This window comes from Ochotona princeps, chromosome 26, assembly GCF_030435755.1.
Source record: "Ochotona princeps isolate mOchPri1 chromosome 26, mOchPri1.hap1, whole genome shotgun sequence".
Taxonomy (NCBI): Eukaryota; Metazoa; Chordata; class Mammalia; order Lagomorpha; family Ochotonidae; genus Ochotona; species Ochotona princeps.
The window spans coordinates 8,585,978-8,609,179 of record NC_080857.1 but is presented as its reverse complement, the minus strand read 5'-3'; the positions used below and the strand labels follow the sequence as shown (position 1 = coordinate 8,609,179).

At 41.6% G+C, this 23,202-nt stretch overlaps 1 protein-coding gene across 3 annotated transcripts in view; it reads right to left on the bottom strand.

Annotated features, from left to right (window-relative positions):
• The window catches only part of EFCAB11 (EF-hand calcium binding domain 11), a 158,947-nt gene that overhangs the window by 112,467 nt on the left and 23,278 nt on the right, over positions 1-23,202 (bottom strand). The window contains exon 6 of one of the 3 annotated variants that reach the window (XM_058655215.1): positions 17,838-18,029. The exons of the other annotated variants lie outside the window; for them this stretch is intronic. Coding sequence (XP_058511198.1) covers positions 17,963-18,029 — 67 coding nt within the window. The 3' untranslated portion in view covers positions 17,838-17,962. Of the gene's footprint in view, positions 1-17,837; positions 18,030-23,202 lie in introns of those variants that run through there. 3 annotated transcript variants of the gene reach the window in all.

The following is a 23,202-nucleotide window of genomic DNA, read 5'->3' as shown; positions in this document are numbered from 1 at the left end:
AGCTTTTTCCAAGTCTCCCACATGGTTTCAGAGGCCAAAGCACTTGAGCCATATTTTGCTGTCTGCCCAAGCACATTAACAGGGAGGTGAACAGGAAGTGGAGCAGCAAGGTCTTACCCTAGTGCCCATGTGGGATGCTGGCACTGTAACCAGCAGCTTAACTCATTGTACCACAAACATCAGCCCCTAAAACAAGGCATTTTCAAAAGCAAGAGGTTTCTGATTATACATCTTTATAGTTTTAACATTCTATGATTTATAATAGCAAAAGCAATCATAAAATATGTAAGAATAAGTTCAACAAAATAAGAGAAACACTTGTCTGCAATACAGAATAGTGATTAAAGACAGGAACAGGCACCTTGGGTCAGGATCCTGTCTCTGCTGTTTATGGCTGTGTGATCTCCAGCGAGTCAATTAACCTCTCTGCACCTCAGTTTCCTATGTGTGCTATCTCATACTAATAAGATCCGCCTCATAACATTGTAGTGAAGACTGAATATTAAGGAGCAGAATGAGGCCTGGCACACAGGAAATGTATAAGTGAAAATCATTATGTTTATGATGGGGACCGTGGGGGGTGTGATGGTACAGAGAAGTATAAACATTTTCTGAAAGGTTTTAAAGAATGGAATTTATACTGTACTTAAGAATAGAAGACAGCATCATTAAGACATCATCTTTCCAGAAATCGCTCTGTAAATTCAATGCAATATTAATTAAGATGTGAACAAGGTTTTAGATTTTTCTTTTAAAAATTTTTTATTTCTGCATTTTCTTTGAAAGGCAGAGAGAAAAAGAGAGGCAGACAGAAATCACCTATCTGCAGGTTCACCCTGGCAACTCTTACAAGAACCATGGCTGAGCAGCCCAACTGAAGCCAGAATCATGGATCTTAATCTGGGACCCCAAGGCATGTGGCAGGAACCACAAGTACTGGAGCCAATAGCACGCTGCCTCCCTAGGGTGTGCATTAGCAGGAAGCTGGAATTGGGAGTGGAGTTAGGATACAAACCCAGGCAGGCCTAAGAAGACACCCTCTAGTGAAATCTAACACACTGTGCCAAATGTCTGCCCCAGAGTTTTAGGATCTTTACAAACTAGTTCTATAATTTATATGGACAATCATAGAGTTGGGAATAATCAATAAACTGATGAAGCAGAAAGCTTAAGGAAAGAAACTAGCTCTACAGATCTGAGGATTATGCAATATTGGCACAGGGACAGATTAAGGTGCCCATAGAACAGAACAGAACACACAGGAAGAGAGACAGCAGCACACAGCAGCAGAGGAAAGAGCCAAACTGAGAGTTGGAGAGAGCCGTTACTTGCACAAAACCAAGGGAAACTGGGTTCCCATATGCCCTGTTACACTCAAAAATTGATTCTAGAAGACTCAAGGATTTAACTGTCAACAGCAGAACGTTGAGGCAAATATAGGTAATAGCTCTCCGAACCTGGCTAAAATACAATCACTTTAATTTTAAAAAATCACAATTTCATCCCAACAATTTTTACTTAGCTACCTAAAGATACCTAAAAAAAAGTGAATGGACAAGCCACAAATTGGGTAAGATATTTGCTGAGAAAATACACATGTACAGGAACATACATCAAGAATACCTTTAGAGGAATAAAAGCTGCAATTTAAAAAATGGATGAAAGCCATGCATGAATATACCACAGAAGAAACAAATAAACATGAGAGATGATAGATAACTCATTACTCACCAGAGAAATACAAATCATGCCCATCACGAGATTCCAAACACTGGACTGGAAAATACTGAGAAGCCTGACGTGAAGATCCTAAGAGCTGACCAGGACGCAGAGCAACAGGCGCTCTCATAGCCAGCTGCTGGACATGCAGATGGACAGAGTGGAAGGACCATGTGGCTTTACTATTACAAGTCATTATATACCATCTCAGCAATCAGCTGCAAACCTTAAGACCCAGAAGTAAGTTTAAAGTAAGTAAGACACAAGCAAGTTTCCTGACATTATTAGTTATTAACAGCAACAAATATAATTGGGAGAAAAACAGTAAATAACCATCAATGAGAAAACAGATAAATCATGGTTAATCTATACCACAGGATTCTACACACATTTTAAATGAATGAATTATAATTACACATAAAGTAAGAATAACTATTAGAAGAATTATTGATATATGTAACATTTTCCTGTTATAAAGTTTCAGGATGAAGAGATTAAATGTTAGGGAGATGTTAAGAAGAATGCCTGGGTATATTTAAGTAAGTGGTTATACTGTAGTTATTGGGTGGAATATATTACTTCTATTATTCAACATGCTAACAAATAAAATAAAGGTAGTTATGCATGTAAAATTATGCTTAAAAATAACTACACACATTTACAAATGTATATCTAGTTACAATCTGATTCAAAGCATTGCACTATAGTTTTAATTTATGCAAACTGTTAATATGCCATCTTGGAATAATTTACCATAACATTTAACTTATTTATGCAACCTACTGGGAAGACTAGCACATAAACACAGTTTAAAATAAGGAAGGAAAACAGTATACATTATTTCCATAAAGCCAATTTAAGGAGCTACGCTGAGAAATTCCTTCAGTACTAAGAAACCCAAACAATTCAATCAGCAAAAGCCAAATCACCGAAACCTATCAGTCAATGAAATCTACCTTAGAAATCCACACCAGCGTTATCCAAACAGAGAATAACTCCATATTTCTATAATTCACTGCAATGGCAAACAGACTAGGCAGCGGCTGAGGGGCCTAGGTCCTAATTCTGCTCTAGGCCACTGAGGTATATACTGCATGTGAAACAAGAGACTGCTCTTTCTATGCATTGGAAAAGTCTGGCCCTTCTCTAAAACTATACTAATGAAGAATTAGCAAAACCAGGAAGTATTTTCCTAATATAATTATCACCACATGCAGTTTAGTACTCAAAAACCTTTGGAAGATAGCAATGTCCACAAACTCTGGGAAACAATGATGTACTAATATGACATTAACACGGTAATGTGTAGTGAAACTCATTAAAACAGAAAGGCTATGTCGCACACGGAAAGTTGCCAAAGAGGTAGAAAATGTGCTTTTTGGGACATTGGAGGTGTTTTTTGGTACAGCCTTTTCACACAATTATATTGAGACAAAAAAATCACAGTTTAAGCACTAAATGTTAAATTCTATAGGTTTGAAAAGTGATGTAAATCTTAGAAAATGATTGCTAAACTGGGTAATACAGGAAAGAAAGGTTAGTAAGTGCTCCAAGAAAAGCCAACGACTGTAATGGGCAGAAAATCCTCAGGATGCTCAAGTGACCCTACAGGGGTTATCCTCTATGTAACTCTCCACAAGGGACATGCCAAAGAGTCTTAAACTTTCACCTTCTGTAAGTTTCCCAAAGCCTCTGGGAAAGTTCATGTCCTGGACAAATACAAAACACTCCCCCTTACCAAAGAAAAGTCAAACCACAAACAGGGAAGATTTCAGTGACTTACAAATGAGAAAGAATTAGAACTCAGAATATAGAAAATACCCTTTATTGGGCCAGTAACACGAACAGGAACAGATATGACAGAAAACCCAAGTGATGGTGAGCTTTACTAGTAATCGGGGAAATTAAAATATAAGATGCCATCTCACAACCCTCAACTGGCAAAAACAAGAATTTGATAGCAAGTGTTGCTGATGGCATAGAAACAAGGGAATCCTGATGTGCTGTTGGTAAGAGAACGATCCTACACATCCATGAGGAAAGCAAGTCAAGCCGCTGACGTGTGTATGCTACAACATCACCGGCAGGCTCTCTACAGACGCCTCCCACCTGTGGACACGAAAGACAAAAACGTTCACTGCAGCATCATTGGTGGTAAAAATGAAGCCCATCCATAGGCAGAAGGACGTGACGGGCAAAGGAATCTGAGGAAAATGTGCCCTTCTCCGGTTTATGCATTTCCAAGCAGAGGGACCAACGTTCCAGTCTCTCGTTCTTCCTAGAAAAGTGACCTGTCCATTGGGTGCCCCCATCTTCCTCTTCTCTGTGAGAGCCACCTGAATGCGGGGGACATGCACACTGTTCTATTCCCCATTTCCACAGAGGAGAGGGGGTTCTAGGAAAGCCACCCAGGGTGGTTCTGGAAGGTTAAACCTGCTTAATCTGGACTGCATGTCAGCAAGTCCATCCCTCCAACAGAGCTATCTCACTAAGAAAGCTGCTATTTCTATCAACTAGTCTCACACTGGAGTCTGTTTCAGACTGCAGATGGAAAAAGAGGGTCACGACAGAATCCTACACATCAGGGAGATTGTTCTCTCCATGAAGGAAGCCTGTCCCAATGCAGATAAATCCTAAAAGCACAATGGTGAGAGATAAAAGTCATTTGCATTTGTGTGTGGTTTTAAAATAAGCAGAACAGTAACATGTATTATTTAAAATATGTAAAACTGTAGCATAAGAAATAAAGATATACATGAATGATTTAGAAACTTCAGGAAAATGATCATCTCTGGGGCAGAAGAAGGGAGATGCAGCCAGGGAGAGTTATGCAGAGGGATCCAACCACATAGGAGTGGGATGTTCTGCTTAACCCGGGGAGTGAGCACACATGTTCTTCCTCTGTCTCAAACATACATCCACACCACCCAAGCATCTAGGAGAAAACAAGGGCAGAGCTGGAAAGGCTGGGGGCAACTGCCTAGAATGTCCTGCTCTGTCACATTCTGGCTTCGCCAGCTCTTTTTCAGAACCCTCTGCAGCACAGCCAGTGGGAAGAGGCACTGGCCACACTAAAGAGCAGGAAAACCTATCAAACCAAAGAATCAGAAACAGGGAAAAACAAGAAAAGCAAACATCCAAGGAGTGGAATTGTTGTCAGCAAGTCATTGGAAGGATTCTGGAACTTTTGTCCTAATGAAACCTCAACTATTGTCTTTTTTTCCTCTCTTTCTCTTTTTTAATAAAGTCTTTTGTTAATTATGCCTGAAAAAGGATTCAATAACTGCTCTTGGCAATGCCTTTCAATGTCTTATAAATCACTGGAAAGTTTAACTGAGTGGAAATCTTAAGTCGGTATATTACAACTACACATGGTCAGAAGCCTCACAGAGGAAACAGTCATTATTGCTTTCTGATCCCTCACCTAAACCAGATGTCCTGAATCGCAGCGGGCATGACAGCAGTCCACAAACCTGCCTCACTTCGGTTTAAAGAAATCATATATTTGAAATTTTCATATGTTAAATTGCTAACATTTTAAAATTCCTTATTTCTCTCAAAAGATCTATTCAGTTGCAAACACACTTCGGTCTGCTGGGTTCACAGTCCTCAAGAAATTTTCTCACGTCCCATGCCTGCGGTGCAAAGGAACAAATGAACGGTATGCTAAACACTATAGACCCCTGACCTTAGGTTTGCTACTTGGCTCTTATTATGGTTCTATGATTTTTTTAAAAAAGATGTATTTTTTTTTTTTTGAAAGACAGAGAGAGGTACAGACCGAAGGAGAAACACAGACAAAGGTCTTCTATCCTTTGGTTCATTTTCCAGATGACCTCAGTGACTGGAGCTGAGCCGATCCAAAGCCACGAGCCAATAGCCAGGAGTCAGGAGATTCTTCCAGGTCTCCCGCATGGTGTCAGGGAATCAAGTACTTGAGCCATCATCTGTTGCTCTCCCAGACCACAGCAAGGATGTGGGTCAGAAGTCGAGCAGCTAGGACACAAAGCAGGACACCTATGGGATGCTGATGCCACAGGTGGTGCCTTAGCCTACTACCCCATAACACTGGCCTTGTTTTACTATTTATAACCCAGGGATTCTTAAGATGGCAAAAGAGGCCGGTGCTCACTGACAGAAACAGTAACTATAATTTAGGAAAAGCTGCTTCATAATGAAAACTTATCACAATTTTTGCTGCAGTGAGCATATCAGTGTCTCGTGTCCAGCATGCAACCAGCAAGTATTTGTTGAGCTGAACTTAAGGAAGACAAGAAAGAAACATGAGAAGGTGATGGGCAGCCAAGCCAAGACACTACAACCTACCAGTATCAATGCTGGGAAGGGAAAAAAAACCCTTCATCTGCCTGCTGTCAACATACAAACATCAATATACAATGCCAATATATAAGAGCACCCAATATGATAGCGGATAGAATATGACATATTATGAGGGAATACAATCAGAATATAAGAATAACCTAAAATAAAAAGAGCATTCATCATCTTGTCCCTGTCTCAATTCTCACTCAGTCTTGCTGTCTACTGCAAACTGTAATCCAAGCAGTATGGTTTTCTCTTAAGCCTGCCAGGTATTTCCGAACCTTCTCAGCCTTTGTTGATCCTGTTGAACAGCTCTTCTCCATGCTAGCAAGCAGCTTTTCCTCCTTGGGTCTCAATTCAGTGTTAGGCCTCAAAATGGCATTCCCTGACTTCTCTAGCCAAAACAATTCTAGGCCAGATGTGACGGCTCAGTAACTAAAACCATCGCCCTGCACACCAGGATCCATCCCATGTGAGTGTCAGTTCATGTCCCGGCTGCTCCACTTCCCATCTGGCTCCCTGCTTCTGGCCTGGGAAGGCAGTGGAGGACGGCCCAAGGCCTTGGGACCCTATATACATGTGGTAGGCCTGGAGGAAGCTCCTGGCTCCTGGCTTTGGACTGGCTCAGCTCCAGTCGTTGGGCCACCTGGGGAGTGAACCAGTGGATGAAAGATCTTTCTACCTCCTTCTCTCTGTTAATATGCCTTTACATAATCAATAAATAAATCTTATAAAAACAACCTTCTGTGGGGGCACTGGTACGGCTATTGTTGCACAGCTTGGGATGTCAGCTTCCCACGCCAGAGTGCGTAACTCTAGTTGTGATTCAACTTCCTGATACTATGTTTTCTGGGAAATGGCTGGGCCCCTGCCACCCTCAGGGGAGACCTGGATTCAGTTCCAGAATCCTGACTTCAAAATGGCCAGGTCCTGACTGGGCATCTGGGGAGCGAATCAGCAGATTAAAAATTTCTCTCGGGACCCGGTGTGGTAGCCTAGTGGCTAAAGTCCTTGCTTTGCATGCACTGGGATCCCATACGGGTGCCAGTTCTAATCCTGGTGACCCCACTTCCCATCCAGCTCCCAGCTTCTGGCCTGGGAAAGCAGTTGAAGATGGTCCAAAGCTATGGGACCCTGCACCCACGTGGGAGACCCAGAAGAAGCTCCTGGCTACTGGCTTTGGATTGGTGCAGCTCCAGCTGTTGCAGCCAATTGGGGACTGAATCAATGGATGGAAGATCTTCCTCTCTTTCTCTCCTCCTCTCTGTATATATGACTTTGCAATAAAAATAAAATTTTAAAAAAGATTTCTTTCTGTATCTATCTCTCTGCTTTCCAAATGAGATGAAACCAAACTTCAATAATTGAAAGCAACCCCCTCATACTCAGTCTTTGTCATTTATTCTGTTTTACTTTCACCAGGGCATTTTCTCTCTAACCATGTTGGTCACCGCCTGTCTTCTTCTAAGGGAACTGTGAGCCCACAGACAGCAGAGAACTGCTTTGCTCTTTTGGAGCTCCAGCCCCAGAGCCCAGACATGAACCTGACAGTAGGTCGCTCAATGACCGCATTCCACAAGGATTCATGAACATATATGTCCGGCCAGTTTAAAATCCCTTCATCTCAAAGCTTGGAGGAATGTAACAAGTATATTGCCAATTTTATCAGATTTTAAAAATCAAATATTGGGTTACATAAAAAATGAGGAAGGGTAGATGAAAAAGGAATAACAAAATTAGATAAAGTTATTAACATTACATACTACTTAACATTACATACTACTCAGGATTGGTACCACTAAGACTGCTGAAGTGAACGCTGCTATTTAATTTATGTATTTTAATCACTCTGATCTGATCCATTAAAAATTAAAAATAAATCTTGTCACGATTTTTGCAGTAGTCACTAATTTAATTATATTGTTAGTAAAGCTACTACATTATTTCCTACCCAAATTGCCTTGTACTTTTCTAGCACTGATATTAGTTATGTCATTATTCACAAGTATTCTTGCAGCATGAGAGACAGTAAGAAGTGAAACACAATGTGAACATATTACTGAATAAAACGCTTATAAAGTGGGACTCCTTTCAGCCAGAAAAAGGCAACACAACACATCAGGTTAGTCACGGGGAGTGGAAAGCCCCGCGAACAACGCCCCATCTGAGTTCTGCGTGAATCCAGCTCTGGTACACATCTCCAGGATCTGAAAAACTGTCTTACTGAATGCACACCTAAAGCAGAAAGCACGTCCCTGAAAAACAAACTCAACAATCCTCCAAACACAATTTTACTGGCGTGGTTTCAGAATCTAACCATAGCAGGGTATTCTGTCTCAGTTAAATTTAAACTTCCTCATTTTTCAAGCTAACTAGTTGTAACTAATAGATTTTAAAATAATAAATAGCCACAGAATTATAAATACTATTCCATCATTATAAAACCAAAGATCATTCTGCCTGATACAAAGTTTCATTTTTAAGGCAATGCAACTGGAAAAAAATTATATAACTCTTGGACAGAAATGGTCATTTTCCATGAAAGAAATGTTACTGGAATACAGCTTTAGCATGAAAGTGAAATAAATATACATTGTTAAGTAAAGGCTACTTTGCAATTTGGCAAATACACAATTTGCTTCCATATATTTGGTCAAAGAGGAGGAGGACAGGGAGGCAACTCCAGGTGTTTATAAGTTGAGAATATAAAAATACAGTTTTTAAAGCTTAGAATTTTGAATATATTTGCCTTTTAAAATCAAAATTAGGTTCAGATTATGCTTAAGAAACTGTAAGAGACAAAATTGAAGTTTGGTAAAAGGGCATGTGAACCGTCACCATTTGCTGGCCAGCTTAGAGCCCACTTTGAGAGAAGCACAGAATTCTAACCTGTCCTACAACTGTAGTTAAAACAAGCTTCTCAGACCACACTCAGTACGTGAACCTGGTGGGTCAAAAGTTAGGAGCCAATGGAAGAAAGGTCTGGGATGGGACATTTGGGTGGGGAGAGGGCCTGCACAGGGACACACAGCTCTGTTTCTACCTATATACATACTTCTTCCTGCTATGTTTCCATTATACATGCCCTTAAGTTCAGTCCACCACAGGCTGAGAGGGAAAAAAAGTGGATCTTCATCTGCATGGTGTTATTGAACTTGTAATAAAGGTATCAGTGTAACACTAGGCTGGTGCAAAAGAGTGTCCAACATCTTCCTGTAGAAATAAATGCTAGTGTGTGATCATTGTTACCCATGAGTAATAGTAATAAGTGATAAAAGGGGCATTAACACTCGTAAGTGATCGCAAGCAATTGGTCTCTCATGAATTACTGCTTAATAGGTTACATCACAAGATCTTATTACATGTGGTACTAAGAAGTGCAATAAGATCACTTTTTAGATTTAACATTATATTATCTTATATTAAGGCAAACATATGATATCTGACCTTTGGGGACTGGCTCATTTCCCTTAACATAAAGGTCTTCAGTTGGGCCCATTTGGCCACAAAGAAGTATATTTCATTTTTTTAATAGCTGAGTAGTACTCCACAGAATAGATTAACCACAGTGTCTTTATCCAGTCCTCTGTTGATAAGCATTTAGTTTGCTTCTGGGCTTTTCTTTGTTCTGAGTGCTTTAATTACTGCTTCGATCTCTGCCTCCAATATAGGTTTATTTAGATTTTCTGTTACTTTGTGACTACATTTTCGTACATTTTCCTAACTTTCTGAATAATTAAGGCTTGAGGAAGCAACAGGAGATTTCATTACTGAAATTACTGACAAATGTGTGACAATATTTGACTGAAACATGAGCTCAATATGACAGAGATACATGATAGTACCCCTAAAGCTAGTACAGTTACCCTAAGTGTGCATATACACATGGAGGCAGATACAATGGCACACATGTAGGAAACAACAATGTTCCAGAAGCAACAGAGAAAGACAGTCCCCAACACTGACTACCACTAAGAGAGATCTTATACATAAAGAACGGGACATCAAAACCAAGCAGGTGACAAATACTTCATTGCAGATGCAAAAACTCAAAGTGTGTGACTGGGGCAGGCACTTGATCTAGCAGTTAAGATGCTGGTTAAGACATCTGAATTCTGCATCTGGGTCCCGGGGTTAAATATCTGGCTCTGGTTCCTAATAGCAGCTTCTGTTTAATGAGTCCCTGGGTTGGAGGGAGAGGTGAATCAAGAGAGATGATTCCAACAACTGGGTTCCTGTCACCCACATAGGAGATTCAGATGTTCCTGATTTGCAATTTTGGACTGGCACAATCCCGGCTGTTGCAGTCTTTTGGAGAATGAATAGAAGCCCCTACTCTCTTTCTCTCTCTCTCTCTCTCTTTCCCTTTCTCTCTCTCCTTCTCCCCTTCCCTCCCTCTCTCTCCTCCTTGTGTCCCCATCACTATCCCTGTCTCAAAAATAAACTTAAAATAAAAAGTCTGAGTGTGTGACTCTGAGAACACATCTGAACTCAGTTTTTAGACCTGTAAAATAGGAAACACAGTATGTACACTCATCAGGTTACTGTGAGGACTACATGAAATAATGACAGAGCCTGATACGCCAAGCACTTAACGACAACACAGACCTCCCACCACTATCATTACCCAGTTCATCATTTGACAAATAGCTCAATAACTCTTCTCTGTCACATTAGCACATGACTACCTGATATTCCTTTTATCAGGATTTGTTTGACTTCAATACAACAGAGATACTTTAAATCACTCTATTCTAATGGCAGTCCTTGTAAATTTTCTACAGCTTTGGGCTCTGGATAATTTATAACCTAGAGAATGCTCCAATTCTATGACAAATTCATTACTGTAACTCATTAAAACAAGTGTGTCAGCTGACCTGTCTGGGTTACAAGCAAACATCTGATGCCTGTGGGTTTTCCCTTTTTTTAAAATATTACTTACATAAAGGGAACAAACTCCCTTATTTGCTAAGAGGCATAATCCAGGAAGCTTAAAGACAGAGTTTATGTTGAAAAAACTGGAAAGAAAAAAAATTGCATAATTTGATAACGATTTGCAGCATCTAAGAATTTCTTTGAAAGATTTTGCTTTGCTTGGAGTACAGGGAATAATTTAAAAACATCAAATTTTATGGCAAAACCGTGGCCCTGAAAGAAACATCAACAATGAAGGAAAGTTGATCTGACACAAGCAATGAGGAAAGTCCAAGCCCAAGTACGCCTGAGAACATAACGTTAAGATTACTGGTAATACTGAACAGAGAAGCAAGCACGCATCTTCTGCACAGAAGGTGTTTTAAAAAACTTGTTCATAAACTTACATTTTTCTTCTCATCTTCATTTCTTACCATTAGATCATTCACTGAGCTATTAATTATAACATTCTTTAAAGAGTAAAATAAGTAAACAACAGACTATCATATCCAGATGTGAAGATACAGTGCAGTATACATCTCTACTTCTTCTTTTTTTAAAGATTTAAAGATTTATTTGTTGCAAAGTCAGATACACAGAGAGGAGGAGAGACAGAGAGGAAGATCTTCCATCTGTTGATTCACTCCGAGTGGCTGCAATGGCCTGAGCTGCGCCCATCTGAAGCCAGGAGCCAGGAGCTTCTTCCAGATCTTCCATGTGGGTGCAGGGTCCCAAGGCTTTGGGCCATCCTTGACTGCTTTCCCAGGCTGGATGAGAAGCAGGGCTGCCGGGATATGAACTGGCGCTCATACCAGATCCCAGTGCATGCAAGGCGAGGATTTTACCCACTAGGCTACCGTGCCAGGCCCATGCATCTCTACTTCTAAGTCAACAATGGATTATCTTTTGAATAAGAGTCTGGACTCTCTGCTTCTGCCCATACCTACAATGTTAGGGTACACTTAAATAGCAAAATGATGGAAATCAATGGGAGTGGGACAATTTGGCAAGAGGGGAAGGGAAATCTCAAAGCCTATGGAACTGTATCATCAAATAATAAAATAAATAAACTTAAAGGAAAAAAAAGTAAGTCAACAAACAGCAGAGAGACAGAGAACCAAGATATTTTCAAGTGGGCAGTCCTTTAGAAGAGGAAATGGAGTTGCAGAGTGTAGGCCGACTTGCCTAAGTTGCAGGACCCAGGCCTGCAAGAACTGACCACCCAAGGCCCAGTGCGGCATCTGGTGCTGGGGAAGAGAGCATAGACACAAGCCAGTCGACTCTGGTTTGTTTGAGGGTTTAACAAAAGCATGAAATGAGTACATAGATCTGAGCAGCACGGACTTCAATAAGTCAAGACATAAATGTTTCCCATTATAAGATTTAAACAGTTCATGACTGTCTAAATATACAGAATTTTTTAGTCATTAACACAGTCAGATTTTACAGTATTGCGGTATGAGCTTTTGGATATTTTTATCAAAAGGTTTTATGATCAATTTGCCAGAAATCAGGGAATTTTATAAAAAGGACACATAATTCAGTTGAAGTGTTTTCATATAGCTACAACCTTAGGTCTATGAAAAGAATTATGGCCATAGATTATAACAGCTCTATTTTTCACTAAGAAAATTTATATGCTGTCCAGGTCTTTATTCTATTAAAATTGAACTGGAAAAGGCTCTTAAATAAAATGATTCCATCAAAATCTGTAGTCAGTAATTGATTGATAAAGTGATTCTAAAACCCCTTTCAAGGGTACACTAGAAGAGTGGCAAAAGCAGCAAAGACACAGATTCTGTCTTGGGGGACTCATCTGTGTTCTGATCCCAAGTCAGAATATCTGGCTCACAGACAAATTCCATCAGTTAATGTGACCTCATCCAGGTCCTCCCTGGACCTCAGTTCCTACATCTGTAAAAACAGAAGTCATCACAGTAAGCTACTTCACAGGGTGAGGCTCAAACAAGTCGACGCAAGGGAAGCCTTGAGAACTGGACACACAGTTACGTGTTAGCTATCGTTTATCACCCTTTCCCATCTACTTACTCACCTCAAAAGCCTTCCAGCTGGGTAGAGTATGATATCACCATGATGTGTTAATTATTCATAGTGAAGAGGAAAGAGTAGATTAATATCAATTTGGCTGTAATCAAGTATTCCCACATTCAGGAATTTTATGTTCTCCTGACACTTTTCTCTGATAAAGTGATTGGTTCATTAAAAAAAAAAAAACCCACAAGAAATAAGTGAGTGCTTCTTAGTGGCCAGGCATAGTGTTCTTCTGAGTCCTCTCCTCCAAACAACTCCATGCATGAGAAAGCAAGACAAAGAAAGAGTACCATGCTTGAAACCTATCAGTTCAACTTCCTTCTTATAGCTTCTCAAATGCAGCTATACTGTCTTACGGGTGTGCCCTGAGGATCAGCTGTAAAGTTTCTGAGATGAACAGCTGCAGGTAGGGAAAAAAGAGCAAAGGGAAGTACCTCCAGTGCAGAACTAGCTGAGCAAGAAGAAACCATGATGTAAACCACAATGAGTATCAGAGGGCAAAGGACATCACTGAACTCAGGCTAGCCATGTTGTTAGCAGAATAATGGGCCCTTTCAGTAGTGGTAGAATGGAGAACCAGTGAGTATTCCAGATGACACACTCACAGTAGAGCCAAACTAGCCCACAGCTTGGGAGCAGACAGACAGGGTTCTGGCCTCCAAGGCAGGATGCTAGGAAAGGCAGCTAGACCTTGGGACAAGCCCTGATGCTAATCAGCAGAATGCAAGAAATTTGACAATGCGAGCTAGACATACATTCCAGAGTTGAGTTTAGGAAGGTGTTCCCTGGAAACTATCCTGATAGAAGCTACACTTACCACATTTTAATCCGTTCTCAACCCTGTAATGGGGAAGATAATGTAAACCACAAGCCTGATTATGTCAGTCATTTTCCAGTATCCTTGGCATGAAGCTCGAACCTCTCAGCAGGTCTTACCAAGCTCTTCATGAATGGTCCCTCCCCAGTCTCATCACTGCATTCATCTTTCTGGTCCCACTGACCCTTCCACCCAAACAAAGCAAGTGTGTTCCGCAGCAGACTAGCTGCCCTGAACTGCCCTTTAGGCATGCTCTCCTGCTGAACTCTGCAGATTCACTCCCCTGTCCACCATCCTTTCACTTTCGTGTCATCATCACTTCTGCAGTCAGCCTTGGTGCCCACTCTTAGTCTGCATGATGCATCTTGCCCACCCACAGTTCTTGGCAGTCATCTTTTAGGATTAGCCACCTTGGACTTCAGCTACCTGTTTCTAGCTAGCCATCTACATAAGCCCTGGAGGGCAAAACAGCGCCAGTCTGCTGGAAGAGCCTATGGCTCAGATATCCCCCCAAGACTGAGAAGCAAAGAGCAGATGGGGATGCAGCTTGGTCACAGTGTGAGAGGAAGACCACATTTGCAGACAGGACTCTGGGGTGGGAGGAATCTGCAAAGGTCTTTAGGCGGTGCCTTCAGCCACTGATTTATGCAGTCCCCAGAAAATGGGTGCCTCTAAGAGTGAGTGCTGAGGTCCACTTGGAAGACGTGGCAGTCTGACTCCTTTATATCTGGCACAGAGAAGGATGGAGGAGGGGGAATTAAAGGATTCAGAAAAGTTAAACTCCTTCTATCTTTTTAGAACTGACAAGAGCATTCTGATTAGAGGACAGAGGGAAACCAAGAGCTAAATAAAGAAACCCAGGGACACTGTGGTATATTATTAGAATGTGGCAAAGGACAAACTATAAAAGGCTATTTTACTTTAATCATTAACAAAGGCACACCTAGTACACCTGCTATGGATCAGACTTGGGGATGGGAAGGGAGAGAATAATCCAAGCCTGCTCTTTTTGTGATAGCTTAAAGCAAACAACTTTTAGAAATACTATGAAGCAAGCCAGCAAAATAAATAGAAATGAAGTCCAAGGGGTTTAAACATGAAAATTTGGGGGGAAAAAAGCTTCACAAAGCAAAACAGACAAAATACAAGGCTAACCAAACAAAAGCTAAATCAAATAAATAGGCACTGCCGTGTGTCCTGGAGGACTGCCAAAGAGAGTGAATTTCAACAAAGAATGCTTCTGCCACCAGTTTGGAAAACTTCAATTCCAAGGAACACTGCAGCCACTGTTGAATGACAAAGGAAGAATAGAAATAGAGAAGCAGTGGATCAGACCTTATTTCAGGCTCTGCAGACAAACACAAGAACCTTCTCCAAGACACATTCAGGCAGCTCACACCCTCCCAATGTGCTCCATACACAGTCCCTTGTAAAAACTGCATCCAGGTCAGAGATAAAGAAACTGCATCATCCAGGAGCACCTGCGGCTGTCTTCGATCTGCTGATGGAGAGACCACAGCAAATGCCTGCTGGCTACCATGCTAGGGTCCAAGGTGTCCTGACGAAACAAGGCCATGAAGCCCAAGTCAAACAATGCACTTGGCAGGCAATCTGGTGAACCTGAACCCTGAGCTTTGGGGCTGGAAATGGTACAGACCAACTGAACCCCTCCCCACCCACTTCATCCCAGGATGAGGGTGAAGTTCTCAGTTCTAACCTGTGACAGTCACAGTAAGAGTAGCCACTGCCACATGACAACAGTCCCCACTGACCAAGCATTTAACTTGTGCCAGGTTCAGAGCAAGGCCTTTTGCATGCACTACTCCCACTGAGCCTCTCAACAACCCATGATGGTTTTAATTTTGTAGCTTCTCATTCTACAGATGAGAAAACTAAGCAAACTGAGATACTGTTCACATGTCTCACAGTTTATAAACAATAGAGCAGTGTAAACAATTTACACTGAGGTAATTATTCCAGAACACACCCTCTTTTCTTAAAAAAAAAAAAAAAAAAAAAGATATATTAACTGTCGTGAAAGGTAAATGATAGCGAGAGAAAGAAAGCCAAAGACAAAGATCTTCCATCCACTGGTCCAGTCCTCAGGTGGCCACCACAGGACAGAGCTGGTCTAGGTCAAAACCAGAAGCCCGGGTCTCCCGGAAGGGAGGCATGGACCCAAGCACTCAGGCCATTTTCCTCTGATTTCCCATGTGTCATGGCAGAGGCCTGGACTGAAAATCGAACAGCTAGGACTCAACCTGGTGCTCATATGGGAGGTCAGCATCACAGGTAGGAGCCTAACTGCTGTGCCATGATGCCAGCCTCAAAAAAATGCCCTCTTCACCGGGAACAATGGCCAGAGTCCAACAACAGAAGGCAGTCCATAATGAACAAGCAGTTACTAACCACTGGCACAGTAAGCATCATGAACTATGTAGGATAAAACTGGAGTATAGGGCTCCATTTTTTAAATCTAGAAATTATTCTTTAAAGTAAGGAAGAATAAATAGAATTCCTTTAACTTATTCTATATTTTAAAAGAAAAGAAAAAACATCAGTCTTATTAGCTTTCAAAGAAGAAAGATTGCTACTTTTTAATATCTACCAGGGCAATTCAAACCATTAAGAAGATTAACAAAATCAAACAAAAGGAGAACTGATTATATACAACTCAAGGACTTTTTTTTGGTTGGAAATAAGTCCAAAATGCAGGCTTATATCAATCCAGACACACAGGGGTCTCAACATCTCAAGTTCCTTCAGGTTTCCTTAGCTTAGTATTGCTTTGTGCTCATGTTTCCATACTGCTGTCTTCATTGAAATTTCTATGTATTAACATGTGCTTTTCTTTTATACATGACCTATTTTTCCAATGGGATTGAGGGGGGTAGAAATCACAAATGCATATTTAAAGCCACATGGATATTTAAAGCCTCCCTAGTCTTGTTAGACATTTTTCGTACTTTCTGTGTGCAATGGAAGATGAAAACTTGTGTGCATGATTAATTGTAACGATGAAAGAATGCAAGGCAGTTGCTTAAGAAACGGGAACAACAAAGGGATAAACTACTGCAGGCATCACCAGGACTGGAATGACACTGCTCTGTGTACTTGGTTTCCATGGCAACTAGCAATGGGAAGATGAATGTTTCATAGTCACTCCGCTCTGCAGTACACGTCTATAAATCAAACTTGCATAAAGAGCACAAGATTTCTGCTGTGGGCTGTACTCAAAGCCGGTTTATTTTCCTGTTACTGTATAATTATGGAAAAAGCAGCACAAAACAATGAGGTCATTTTTAGTGGGGGAACAAACTCAGGAATTACTAGTACACCTGCGGCAGCCGATGCCATTCGTCCAGCATGAAATGAGCAGCACGGAAGGAGAAGCAGGCAAACACCCTGCTGTGTGGGTGGGGGACCACGCTAGCCATGCATGGGCTCCAGTCACAATACAGGCCTGCTGTGACCTGCCTGCTCTGACATGGGCGTTGAGAACACCTTCACGAGCTACCTCAGGTACAAAGTTCTCATTCTGACAGGAGGGCAGAAACAATATCCCATATTTAGTATGAAAGTTTATCAAAGTAGAGAAAGTGTATGCTTGTTTTTATTTACTGAAAATGGCTCAACGTATACAGTTAGGATGCAAAGCAATACAGTGGCATGGGACTAGAACACAGGAAACTTGAGTTTTGATCCAGGTCTATGAAACCTTTGGAAAACCATTGAAGTTCATCTGGCCTCCATTTTCTTGGATAGAAAATCAAGAGATGGTATATGCAAATCTTAGAGTTTCTGCCATCTTCCAATCTGTGATTCCATTATCTGTAAATCTCAAAGGTCTAACTACACCAATCAGATCTAACCAAAGATGTGAGTTATGCTATTTCCTTCTCTTTTTTTAAAGATTTATTTATTTTTATTTGAAAGGCAGATTTTTACAGAGAGAGAAAGAAGGAGAAATAGAGACAGGCCTTCTATCTGTTGGTCCATTCCTCCAAATAGTTGCAATAGCCAGAGGTGAGCTAGGCCGAAGCTGGGAACTTCTTCTAGGTCTCCCATGCAGGTGCAGGGTCCCAAGGACTTGAGACATCTTCTGCTGCTTTCCCAGGCCACAAGCAGCAACCTAGATCAGAAGTGGAGCAGCTGGGACATGGGAAGCCAACACAACACTGCGCCAGCCCCAGTTGTATAATTTCTAAACAAGCAAGCAAACAAAAACCCACTTTATACAGTTCTGTTTTTGCACTCTATTCTGGCGAACATTCCTAATGATTTCTGATTTCAGTATCACACTGGATTCTCCTTACTTGTATCACAGCCTTTCAAACACAGAGGCTGCTGTGAAAAACTGAATAGAACTATCAGAATTTTTTAAGTTTTTTAAACCATTTTACACACCACCTTACAGCTGAGTTTATAATACTATAAAGAATATTTAGATGTCAGTGAGTCTCCTAGCACTGGTTACTCAGGGTTTCCAATTAACGTCCACCTAGCTCGGAGCATCCTGCTTCTAGAAGGTCATGGTTCTCAGAGACACGATGGGGGCCCTCCCACAGTCCATCTCTGTATGCCTGAGACCCAGGAAGGGTAATGTTCACTGAAGGCTTGTGGGACAGATGCAGGGATGCTGGGTAAGCTCTCAACAACACCTCTGCTCCCCTTTTCAGCAACCCTGACTTCCCTTCTTCAAACGTCTCCATTTAGATATACCAGACTGACACAGCCATCCTCCAGAACCAGAGGCAGATACCTGACACCAGAGCTAACCACAGAGCATTTCCTTCTTTTTGAGTCTGCAAAAACCCCTGGAGAAGTTTACAACTTTGGGGTATCGTTTCATTAGTGGAACTGGGGAGAAGGGAGGACCTCATTCCCAAACTCCAAAGGGTTATGGTAGATGCTCAAGAGGAATCGAGTCTCTGCTTCAAACCAGGGGAGTATTCACAGATTACACAGCACCCGTGGAGCACCTCATCCATCAGCTCAGCAAATGCTGATGGCCAGCTCGGGGGGATGGGCTTTACTATTTCCACTTCATATGCTGGGGAAACTGAATTCTAAAGAACATGTAAGTAACTAAAATGTACGTAAATAAAGAATAGTTACTTATAGGTATGAGAAACTCAAAACTTTGTGTCTTTGGTTCCAAAAAAAGTCTGGGCTCTTTTTACTATCTGAGGATATGATTAAGCAAGACTGCTGTTCCATTTGGACCTCTTCAGGACTACCAATCAAACGGCTCAAAAGGGTTCAACAGGGACCATAACTATGGTGTAGAGGGAATGCCATGTGGGTGCAGGTTTGAGTCCTGGACGCTTTATTTCTGTCTAGCTTCTTGCTAATGCACTCACAAAAGCAGCAGAAGATGGCCCAAGTACCTAGGCCCCTGTACCCACTTGGGAGACCTGGAAGAAGTTCCTGGATTTGAACAGGCCCAGCTCCAGCTGTCATAGACATTTGGGGAGTGAACCAATGGATAGAAGAGCTCTCTTTCCCTCTTCCTCTCTCTTCCTCTCCCTCTATCTCTGTAACTCTGCCCTTCAAATAAATGGATAAATCTTTAAAAAAGGGCCCAGTAACCTAGCTGCTAAAGTCCTTGCTTTGCTTTGCCAGCATCCCATATGAGCACTGGTTCGTGTCACAGCTGTTCCACTTCCCATCCAATTCCTTGCTTGCAGCCTGATAAAGTAGTCAAGAATGGTGCAAAGCCTTGGGACTCTGCGCCCACATGGGAGACCCAGTGGAGGCTTCTGGCTCCTGGCTTTGGATTTGCTCAGCTCTCACTGTTACGGACACTTGCAGAGTGAACCAGCAAATGGAAGATCTTTCTGCTTCTCCTTCTCTCTGTAGATCTGACTTTCCAATAAAAATTAGTAAATCTTTTTGAAAAATTTTAAGAAACAAACAAACAAAAAAACTTCAGCCAAGAGAAGAGAGGTCAGTGAAAATGTCCACATCCCATACCACTCTGCTTCAGTTCAAGTCCAGGCTCTAGATCCTGATTCCAGCTTCCTGTGAATGCAGACCCGGGGAGGCAGCAAGTGACAGCTCAGGTAACTGGGTCCCTGCTCATCCACTCGGGAAGCCAGGACTGGGTTCCTGGCTTCAGCTTGAGCCTGGCCCAGCCCTGGCTGTTTAGAGTATTTAGGGAGTCAATTGCTGGATGGCGGCGTCAAGTTCATTATACTCATTCTAACTCTCCCCTTCCTTCCCTCTCTCAAAAAACATAGGGGATTGTAACAAACCAACGGCTCCTAAAAAACAATGTTCTTACTGTTACTGGAATACATTAATAGTAAACACAAAAAACCTGTAGCAGCAGTAACACATCAGTATTTGTATAGTTCTTAAATTCAGCAGGAGAGGATCAGCAGCCATCGACCTCTAGGTGAGCCTGCTAAAGTCTTATCTAGGATGGAGTCATGTCCCACAGCCATTCAGTTTCCAATATGTGCTCATTCGCAAGGGACAGCCATAGTTAAGCTTACTAGAAATATATTCCACCACCCCTAAGAGAGATCTGGTTTATTTCCAATCCTAGAAAATGCAATGATTTGGGTACATAGTTTTAGCCTTAATTTTTCAAAAATTGAAAAATTGTTAACAACATACATTAAGCAAGGCTCCAGGTTTACCTCATCTCCCTCCAATTAGCTTCTTAATCAGAGTTTTCAGCACCACCAACTGGCTAAAGACATCTACTACAAGTGTGTATGGATCTCCATCTGTTTTGCTCACTGAGAAAGATCATACATTTATTACACATGTAATTTACAGTTATGTAATTTATTTCCATCTCTAAATAAGATTACAAATGCCTTTTGTCAGTCAAATAAATAACAATCTACTCTGGCTTTTTCACATAAGAAAAAAGGTATATTTTGGTTAGCAAAAGTCTTTAGAGAAAACTAAAACTAACCACCAAAGTTAATTTGATTTATTCTCTCATAAACTCGTACTCAAAAAGCAAGGGATGGGGAACCACAATGAAAATGAAAAGCCAAAACAGAAAGCAAGCTCAGTGGTGTCAAATTCTGGGCTGGCTAACCTACACTGTTTGTATCAGATGTGAATTAAATTGGAAATAAAAGTGACTGAGGAGGTAATTCCACATTTTAAGACATTTGGAGCTCTTCCCATCCAGACTGCCATCTCAAAGATGGATATGGCCATCTGACGAGTGCAGACACACCGTCATGTTTCTTTCCTTCCTGTGAATGGAACCAACACCTCGCAGAGGGTACCAGGATACAGACAGCCCAACTGGACCCTTGGGGTTCGACTCTGATCTTGCACAATGAGTCAATCTGTGAAAATCAGGATCCCTCAAGGACTAAGTCCAATTTTCCCTCCAGAGCAACCAATTTGTGGGTATCAGTTTTCTATGAAAAGCACAGCGAGTCACCTGTTGTCATGACAAATCTGCAACCTACAGAATGAATGGCACAGGTGCTGTGACAATCACTTGTAGAAACTTCCCCACCAGATAATGTGCAAGAGACAAAGAAAAAGAAGGTGCTATCCAAAGAATCAAATTTATTTCTGTTGGCAAGATACTGTCAAAGGCTTTCTAAGAGTCTCTAAAACTACTGCAGTAATCACTGTGGTTATGGTCTATGTCTCTATACATACAAATGGATCATCAACTTCACATATTTCTTCAATTTATTCTTACTTGAAAGGCAGATTTACAGAGAGAAGGAAAAACAGAGAGAAAGATCTTCCATCAGCAGGTTCACTCCCCAAATGGTTACAAAGGCCAGAGCTGAGCCAATCTGAATCCAGGAGCCAGGAGCTTCCTCTGGGTTTCCCACACCAGTACAAGGTCCCAAGGTTTTGAACCACCTGCTTTCCCAGGCCATAAGCAGACAGCTGGATCAGAACTGGAGCAGCCAGGACACGACCAGGCAGTGGGTGGCCCTGAGCAAGTCGTTTGCCTCTCCAAGTTCTCCCCGATGGGGATAGATGAGGCTCCTGTGAGGACTCATTTAGCCTAGTGCATGGGGCACAATAAATACTCAGGAAATGTCAGCTGCCAGGGGGTGCTACTCTCACTGCCATTAAATACACTGATGTGGAAGGTGCTACTTAAGTCCTAAGAAAGAGGCAAGGTACCTTGTAAGTTATGTTAGCATGATATGGGACAAAGTAGGAGATTAATTTACACATATGGGTGGGGGAGCAGGAGGAAGAGAAATAGAAAGAACAGTGCACCTGGCTTGGACAAAAATGCTAGTAGCGTGATGAGACAAGCAGGGCAGAATGGTGGAGTAGAATGTTTCATCTAGGAAATGCAGAAGACATACCAAAAAAAAAAATCCAAGTTTTTGTGTAGGTTTTGCATGTGAGGTTAAGGAACCTAGACAACATATGGTCAGCAATGCAAAGCTACTGAAGTCAGAGACAACATTTAATACAATTTACTATTGTTATCCTAAATTTAGCTAGAACATACCAGTGATTTTTCCAAACTTTAATATGCTTATGAGTAACTCAGGCAGCAGTTAAGTCAACACTTGGAGGGGTGTCAACATCCCCATTATCAGAGTACCTCCATTCAAGTCCTGACTCCACTTTGGGGTTCTGTCTTCCTGCTAATGTACACCCTGGTGCTGTCCAGGGGACCTAGTGCTAGTTCGAATGCTGGGTCCCTGTCAACCCTGGGAGCTTTGGGCTGAGTTCTAGGCTCCCAGCTTTGGCCCAGCCTCACTCCAGAACTGTTAAAAGCATCTGGGGAGTGAACCAGTACATAGAAGACGTTTCTCTCATAAATAAATGTAAAATGTTCAAACTACGTTTCTCTTTTATAAATATAATATGCAATATTACCAAAATCTCCACTAGAAGTTAGCTTTCTACTACAAAAAGAAACACACAAGAAATTGATTCCTTTTTCTATAAAGGAAAATGGCATGAATACATTCATGATGTGCAGCTATTAATAACTTCAAGGATGACTGAAAGGGTTAGCAACACTTGGTCACAGAAAGAAAACGCAGCAGCAGTTTCTTATGTGACAGTTGAATTAAGAAAAAAATGGCCTTCGTGCTATTACAGCATGAACAGCAGCTTCAACTGTATATGCAGATGAGGAATGAGACGCGTTGGGCCACAACACTTGTTATAGTGACATCTTGAAAACGAAACCTGGGGCTGGAGAGCTGTCAGACCCAGCCATTTCCTCTGGGGAACAGCCCTGGTCACAACGACAGACCACATCTGTATTCTAGCTGCAGTGGATTCTGAATAATATCTGTGGAATGCAGAGAAAATAAACGGGACTGCCATGCTACTCTCCGTGATAAATCACCCCACCAGTGAACTCCAGAGTTCCAAGAAGTCTGTCAGATCATTTACCACAATCC